This window comes from Salvelinus alpinus, chromosome 3 (genome assembly GCF_045679555.1).
Source record: "Salvelinus alpinus chromosome 3, SLU_Salpinus.1, whole genome shotgun sequence".
NCBI classification, from domain to species: Eukaryota; Metazoa; Chordata; class Actinopteri; order Salmoniformes; family Salmonidae; genus Salvelinus; species Salvelinus alpinus.
The window spans coordinates 81,978,784-81,987,324 of NC_092088.1; the positions used below are offsets into that span (position 1 = coordinate 81,978,784).

The 8,541-nt window shown below is 47.7% G+C and overlaps 1 protein-coding gene across 1 annotated transcript; it reads left to right on the plus strand.

The window, feature by feature from the left end:
* The first annotated feature begins 761 nt into the window (after positions 1-761).
* On the plus strand, positions 762-1,903 carry LOC139569860 (secreted protein C-like). Its single transcript, XM_071391185.1, has 2 exons — positions 762-854; positions 1,229-1,903. Exons 1-2 carry the CDS (start codon positions 762-764, stop codon positions 1,901-1,903), a joined length of 768 nt encoding a protein of 255 aa, XP_071247286.1.
* The last annotated feature ends 6,638 nt before the right edge of the window (positions 1,904-8,541 follow it).

The following is an 8,541-nucleotide window of genomic DNA, read 5'->3' on the forward strand; positions in this document are numbered from 1 at the left end:
CAGGAGGGGGGTACTGTCACGTCCTGACCATAGTGCTTATGTGTTTTGCTTGTTTTAGTGTTGGTCAGGACGTGAGCTGGGTGGGCATTCTATGTTGTGTGTCTAGTTTGTCTGTTTCTGTGTTCAGCCTAATATGGTTCTCAATCAGAGGCAGCTGTCAATCGTTGTCCCTGATTGAGAATCATACATAGGTGGCTTGTTTTATGTTGGGATTTTGTGGGTGGTTGTCTTCCGTGTCTGTGTATGTACCACACGGGACTGTTTCGTTTGTTTAGGCTGTTCCTGTTCGTGCGTTCTTCGTGTTATGTAAGTTCTCATGTCCAGGTCGGTCTACGTCGTTTTTTGTTTTTGTAATTTCTCAAGTGTACTTCGTGTTCGTCTTGTCTAAATAAATTCATCATGTCTTCACAACACGCTGCGTTTTGGTCCGATTCATGCTCCTCCTCAGACGAGGAGGAGAACATTCGTTACATCATGTGGATTGTCTTGTGGTAGACCTCTGGCGCTGAGAGAATCCCATATGGTAGACGAAGAAATCTGTACCTGCCCTCAGGTGTGTTGAATGTGCATAGCCTTGAGCTTGCATCATCTAGCTTCATTTGCCAGAATCCTGATGAGGCATCAAGCTTACTGAACCACTTTGCTTCAGCAAACTGCGACATTATCTCTTCTCTGGTTGGCAACTTGAAATGCTCTCTTGATTGCTTTGTTGAGATCTCTCGGATCTCTCTGAAATGAGAGAGTTGTTGTGTTGTTGTATGATGCACGACATTCGCCCTAAGGAGCGTGTCATCAGTTTGATGCCCCCTGAGTCAGCACTCTGTACTCGTCCTGAGGAGCGTGCTAGCAGTCTGGTAAAATCTGTGCCGGCTCCACGCACCAGGTCTCCAGTACGCCTCCCCAGCCCTGTACGTCCTGTGCCAGCTCTCCGCACTCGCCTTGAGGTGTGTGTCACCAGTCCGGAACCACCTGTGCCAGCTCCACGCACCAGGCCTCCAGTGTGCTTTCCCAGTCCGGTACGTCCTGTGTCTCCTCCTCGCACTCTCCATGAAGTACATGTTCCCAGTCCGGTACGTCCTGTGCCTGCTCCTCGGACTTGCCCCGAAGTGTTTGTCACCAGTCCGGTGCCACCTGTGCCATCTCCACGCACTAGGCCTCCAGTGCACCTTCCCAGTCCGGTACGTTCTCTGCCTGCTCCTCGCACTCGCCCTGAAGTGCGTGTCACCAGTACGGTGCCACCTGTGCCGGCTCCACGCACCAGGCTTCCGGCAACGGTCCCCAGTCCAGAGCTTCCGCCGACGGTCCCCAGTGCAGAGCTTCCGGCGACGGTCCCCAGTCCAGAGCTTCCGGCGACGGTTCCCAGTCCAGAGCTCCCCGCGACGCTCCCCAGTCCAGAGCTTCCGGCGATGGTTCCCAGTCCAGAGCTTCCGGCGACAGTCCACAGTCTGGAACTTCCTACAACGGTCCACAGTCCGGAACCTCCTACGACTGTCCACAGTCCGGTTCCTCCTGCGACGGTCAACATTCCGGAACCTCCAGCGAGGGTCAACGGTCCGGAGCTTCCAGGCAAGGCGGCCAGTCCATCTCCAAAGCCGGAGCCTTCCTCTGCACCGATGCCCAGTCCAGGCATGGCGTCCAATCCCGCTCCAAGGCCGGAGCCTTCCTCTGCGCCGGTGCCCAGTCCAGGCACGGCAGCCAACTCAGCTCCATGGCCGGAGCCTTCCTCAGTGCCGGTGCCCAGTCCTGGTGCGGCGTTCAAACCAGCTCCATGGTCGGGGTCCTCTTCTGCGCCGAGGCCCAGTCCGGGCACAACGTTCTACCCGGCTCCATGGCTGGACCCGTGGTCTGGGCGGGGGCAAAGTCCCGCACCAGAGCCGCCACCGATGCTGGATCCGCGGGATGAACGGGTTCTTCATCCCGCACCAAAGCCTCTACCGATGCTGGCGGATCCGCGAGCGGAGTGGGTACTTCGCCCCGCACCGGAGCCACCACCGACGCTAGATGCCCACCCGGACCCTCCCCTATAGAGTCAGGTTTTGCGTCCGGAGTCCGCACCTTTGGGGGGAGGGTACTGTCACGCCCTGACCATAGAGAGCCTTTTTATTCTCTATTTTGGTTAGGTCGGGGTGTGACTAGGGTGGGTAATCTAGGTTGTTTTATTTCTATGTTGGCCTGGTATGGTTCCCAATCAGAGGCAGCTGTTTATTGTTGTCTCTGATTGGGGATCATATTTAGGCAGCCATTTCCCCACTGTTTTTTTGTGGGATTTTGTTTATGTGTAGTTGCCTGTGAGCACTCCATAGCTTTAGGTATCGTTTGCAGAAATGTTATTGTTTTGTGCGTTTCACTAATAAAAAGATGTGGAACCCATATCACGCTGCGCCATGGTCCGAATGTTATTTTGACGATCGTGACATAGTTTCATTCAAAGTCAATGGCACAATCCATTCAGCATTTACTGCATTGCATATTTCCACAATCAACAAAGAATTCTTCAATCTCATTGACTGTGTGAACCTTTTTCTTTGTAGCATTTTGAGAAATTATTATTTTTCCCACAGTTGTTACATGATTTGCCATATGCAGGGCATTTTTTGGGGTTGTGGATAAATCCACATTTTCCACATGTAGTGTTTTGATTTCTCTCTTTTGCTTGTTTTTGTTTTGTAAGGCGTTGTGTGTGTTGCTCCTCTCCTCTTTTTATTGCATACACTGACGTCTCATCCCTGCACAGCTCTTTAGCTCGTGCTCTGGTGGTTTCAGCTGCTCGACACATATTCACTGCTTTATCCAAAGTTAAGTCTTGCTCACGTAGCAATCTCTCCTTGAGTCCATTATCAATTATTCAGATTATCAATCAGATTTTCAAATTCACACATTTTTCTCAGTGTTTTCAGCTCAGCTGGTCACAACTGACTCCCTGTTTCTGATCATGAGAACGTCAAACGTGACGTTCTGGCTTGGTACAAAGTACTCCTCAAATTTAGCCATTAGCACAGTCAAGTTTGCCTCGTCTTGCTGAAAGCTATTGTAAATGTCCAATGCATCCTTTCCAATAACATGCAGAAAAATGGAAGCTTTCCATTTGTCACCATCTCCCCCTGCACCACTGGCTGCTAGGTAGATATTGAATCTCTGCTTGAAACGTTTCCAATTGTCAGCTATATTGCCTGTTAACTGCATAGGAGTAGGATGACTAATCCTATCCATGATGGGGAACAGGAACAGTGTAAATGTCTCTTTCTTCAGTATGTTGCTCATCAACTTGCTCGTCAACAGATTCCAATGCAGCCTCGCTCTCGCTGCTGTCACGCTGCTGCGGCTCGTTGTCCTCACTCTTGCAAGCTAGCATCTTCGACTACTCACGTCACTTGACTTGTGGTAGAATGTTCAATTTTCATCGCGGATATTTGCAGAGTTACTCCTTTCTTTTCTCTGTCTCGTCATAGCGACTATCAATCTGACACCATGTTATGTTTGTTCCTTATATAATGACAAACCGGGGCGTAGGTTTAACTACTTTTAATGAACATATACTTCAGCTATAAAACTCTATGTTTAGCCATGCAAGGCATTTTTCAACCCCTCGCCTAGCCTGCTGGGTAATGTAATCTAAATGTGATTAACACATAACAACACAGTCTGGGAGATTTTTTGCATTTTAGCTAACCCTTTTCCTGACATTGACCTTATTCTCCTAACCTGCTATGTTAATTCTCCTAACCTGCTGTGTAAATTCTCCTATTCTGTTACGAAATGTCACTTCTGACATTAGCGGCATCCCATCTAGGTGAAAACCCTGACATAGAGGGCCCACAGGGGAAGAACAGTCACTAGCTCAGTAATCCACAGGTGTGCCAGACAAACACTAGAACCAATCACACAATCGATTCTTTAGTATAACATTCCCATGGTGATATGTCACTATAGCTTCACAAAAATATGGATCAATTTGAAAGACCCAACCTCTAAAATCAATGCTACTTGTCCTACATTTTATTTCCTTGCTGTGCTTCAACATGCAATACCTCATATTCTAATGTCACACTGATTATACCTGTACGTTTATGAGGCTTTCGTCCTCGTGGCGGCCCATGCTTCAACATTAGCATTAGCCCAACCATGGCGTGGCACATCACTCTGTGTAGATTGTGATTAAAATGCTAATGTGGTAGGTGGCGCCGCTCTTCAGAGCGCTTTGTACTACCACAATGGCCAGGTCATGGAAGTGGGAGGAGAAGACACTAAGAGCCATTGTTGAGGAGGTGGAGGGAAGTGGTAGCTATCGCCCCCAGTCCCCCAGCCCCATTCAGGATGAGTTAATCATGTTGCAATACAAGGGACATGTACAGCAGTGAACAAGGTGACGGTGTCAGGGTGGGGATGAGGCAGAGTGCTCCAGGGGAGACTTTATTGACAGAGATTTGCCTTTTATTGATAAGCAGGTCTTGTATGTATGTATAGGAAGACGGACTTACATACAAATACTTCAGAATAGATATTTTGGATCAGACAGTATTTTCTTGTGATAGTTACATTTCCAGAGCGCGCTGGCAGTACCCAAGGGTGGTGGTGTTCTCTCTCTCCTTTTCTCCTCCTCCTCTTTCTCTCTCTCCTTCTCAGTGATGGAGTGTGGGGTAAGGGCGGTAGCGGTCTCTTCCTCAGTGATGTGGATGCTGTCAGGGCAACATACACATAGCAGAGTGAAACACGTCTCAAGGGGAGGAGACAAGGAAGAGCTATGTCTGGGCTATTAGGATATCTGAGCTGCTCATTCTTTCCACAGAAGACGTCCTCGCCTCTCCAAAGACTGCCTGTTGGAAAAGTGCATTTCTGTGTAAAAGCCAGGAGGTGTGAGTGTGGATGTTTTTTTCTGTCTCTTCATCCATGCAGACTCGGCCGGCGGCTATGCTACTGACAGAGAGCCAAAGTGAGCATGTCTGAGAATCTGTCGGCGTTATGATATGGCATGAAAATAAACTGCCTGGCTGTCTTGTCTCTGGCTCTAACACACAATATAAAATTATGTTTCATACTGCAAGGAGCTGTGGTCTCCTCTCTCCTTCCTGAATTCAGTCATTACCACTACATGAATTCAGTCATTACCACTACATGAACTCAGTCATTACCACTACATGAACTCAGTCATTACCACTACACGGGCCACTGAGAATGATCACAAGTGTCACTAGCTCTCTAATGAGAAAACAGTATCTGTGAGATTTGCTAATTATTTATGAATGAATTATTAAAGCACTCATATAGTCCTACCAAAGGCTCAGACCTCTAAACAGGGTGAAAAGGGGCCATGATAAGACTGTCTTCTTCAGCTAATAATGTCAACAATGGCTAGTGCACTTCAAAGGAGTGGAGGGGTTGAACTGCTTTGAGGACGAGCGATGCAATAATAATCATTATATTTAGATCAAGAAGGGCATAATTAATTCCTCGTCTTGAACTTTGAGGAAGGCAGCATTCATCTTGTTGGAGGCAGCTGGTGCTGCAGAGACGGAGGCAGGAGCGTGGAGTGGACGGATAATTGGAAAAGCTTGGTGATGGCAGGGAGAGACAGGGGGTGGAGAGCGATGTCATGGAAAACCCAGCAGCTCCAGGGGAAGCCGTCCTGGTGTGCCAAGGCCGACAGGGTCATCCGTTTCCATTTAATGAATGCCCGTCCTAAACTTAGCCATTTATAGAATTGTGTTGTGCAGAATTTGACCAACTTAATGAAAGTGTCTTCCCGCTTATGGGCCGAGTCCTGTGGAAATTCCGCTGTCACTGGGAATACGGTGACGACAGGGTGCGGAATAATGTTCAGGGACACAACGCTCCGCATGCCTGCTATGCAAAAAGGCAGCACGATAGCTTAGGGCTTAAATGGGAGTGCATGGAGAGAGAGCTGGAAGAGGAAGAGTCTCTTTATTAACCTGGTACAATGGTGTTCTGAAGTATTTAAAGTTCCTGGGTGGAGTGGTAGTTATCTGCTGCTGGTGGAGAGAGGTTACACAATGGAGCAAGACCTTTGAGCAGCACACAGACAGTGTCACTGACTGGAATAGTAGGGAGTAGTAGGAAGAGTCATATAGGCCATATTATTATTATTGTCCTTTCCTCTCAACATCTCTTCGTTCACTGACATCATTTCCTGTACTGACCAGTGACCTTCTAGGGTAGAAATATTTTGAAAAGCCAGAAACTATCCATATTGACTTAGGCACTAACTTAAACATCTCAAGACATTAGGTGTTTTTTTGTCTTACAGTAATGTTATACTCTGTTTTTAGTAACTTGTTCTCTGGGCAGCTGAACGAGCAGAGACTGTGTGTTAAGTAGAGAGACACCCACACAGAAGATGATTCAGATTTTCTGCTATTGAGAAGATGGTTCGGAACCGCAGTCACTCCGAACTTTAAAAGAAATGACTTGGGGAGTAATATAAGAAAGAGTGACTGGTTGTTTGGTTCAGAGTTATAGTGATGGTCATGATGGTTGGTGGTGGCGGTGACAATGATGATGATGTTGCCAGGTGATAATGACAGAGGAGTTGATGATGATGATGTGTGGACACAGCCCTGTGGGACAGACAGGTGTGTATTTTCTCCACCAGATAGGATTCCAGTGAACACAGAGGTATGTTCCTAATCTGGGCAGGAATGTAAGGTGTGAGAGTTGATAACACTCTCCACGCAACTCTTCAACCGGGCATTTCTCAAGTGCATGTAATTACAGTAAGCACACCGCTTCCTAAGAGCCCTGTCAATTTGAATCACAAACAAACTCAAAGCACTTCTCCGAGCATGGACGAGATGTGTATGTGTGTGTGTGTGTGTGTGTGTGTGCGTGCGTATGTGTCTGTCTGTCAAAATATCCCTGACAGTGCATGTCTGTGCAGAGCCTGCTCTCTGTGCTGCTTTCAGCACCTCCTATTGCTCAGTGACAGGGGATTTGATTTCCTTTGGCTCCAGTTGACACAAGGACGAAACAGGACATTACACTCTTAGTCCACAACCAAAGATGTGGTGTCAACCAGCCAATGATCCTGAATGAGCTTATGAAGCAAAATGTAGCCACCATAGATTGATCAAATTCATTAATGAACACATTACATACCAAGCCAAGGTGTGTGAAAAAGGATGAGGTACATCTGGGCACCCTCATATATACCATCCTTACCAACTTGCCCTCTAAATACACCTCTGCTGTTTTCAACCAGGATCTCAGCGATCACTGCCTCATTGCCTGCGTCCGTTATGGATCCGGGGTCAAACGACCACCCCTCATCACTGTCAAATGCTCCCTAAAACACTTCTGCGAGCAGGCCTTTCTAATCGACCTGGCCCGGGTATCCTGGAAGGATGTTGACCTCATCCCGTCATTACGCCTGGTTATTCTTTAAAAGTGCTTTCCTCACCATCTTAAATAAGCATGTTCCTTTCAAAAAATGTAGAACTAAGAACAGATATAGCCCTTTGTTCACTCCAGACTTGACTGCCCTCGACCAGCACAAAAACACCATGTGTCATACTGCACTAGCATTGAATGGTCCCCGCGATATGCAACTGTTCAGGGAAGTCAGGAATCAATACACACAGTCAGTTTGGAAAGCAAAGGCTAGCTTTTTAAAAACAGAAATTTGCTTCCTGCAGCACTTACTCCAAAAAGTTTTTGGACACTGTAAAGTCCATGGAGAATAAGAGCACCTCCTCCCAGCTGACCACTGCACTGAGACCTGGAAACACTGTCACCACTGATAAATCCACGATAATCAAGAATTTCAATAAGCCTTTCTCTACGGCTGGCCATGCTTTCCACCTGGCTACCCCAACCTCGGCCAACAGCTCAGCACCCCCCGCAGCAACTGGCCCAAGCCTCCCCCCGCTTCTCCTTCACCCAAATCCAGACAGCTGATGTTCTGAAAGAGCTGCAAAATCTGGATCCCTACAAATCAGCTGGGCAAGAATATCTGGACCCTCTCTTCATAAAATTATCCACCGCCATTGTTGCAACCCCTATTAGTCGTCTGTTCAACCTCTCTTACGTATCGTCTGAGATTCCTAAAGACTGGAAAGCGGCCGCGGTCATCCCTCTCTTCAAAGGGGGAGACACTCTAGACCCAAACTGTTACAGACCTATATCCATCCTGCCCTGCCTTTCTAAATTCTTCGAAAGCCAAGTGAACAAACAGATCAACGACCATTTCGAATCCCACCGTACCTTCTCCGCTATGCAATCTGGTTTCCGAGCTGGTCATGGTTGCACCTCAGCTACGCTCAAGGTCCTAAACTATATCATAACCGCCATCGATAAAAGACAGTACTGTGCAGCCGTCTTCATCGACCTGGCCAAGGCTTTCGACTCTGTCAATCACCGTATTCTTTTCGGCAGACTCAACAGCCTTGGTTTCTCAAATGACTGCCTCGCCTGGTTCACCAACTACTTCTCAGATAGTGTTCAGTTAGTCAAATCGGAGTGCCTGTTGTCCGGACCTCTGGCAGTCTCTATGGGGATGCCACAGGGTTGAATTCTCAGGCCGACTCTCTT

Bases quoted from the DNA above. Each gene is read 5' to 3' on its own strand.
- LOC139569860 (XM_071391185.1), top strand. From the start codon at position 762: ATGCACGACATTCGCCCTAAGGAGCGTGTCATCAGTTTGATGCCCCCT. The intron at 855-1,228 runs GTAAAATCTGTG...GCGTGTCACCAG, and splicing joins AGGAGCGTGCTAGCAGTCTG to TACGGTGCCACCTGTGCCGG.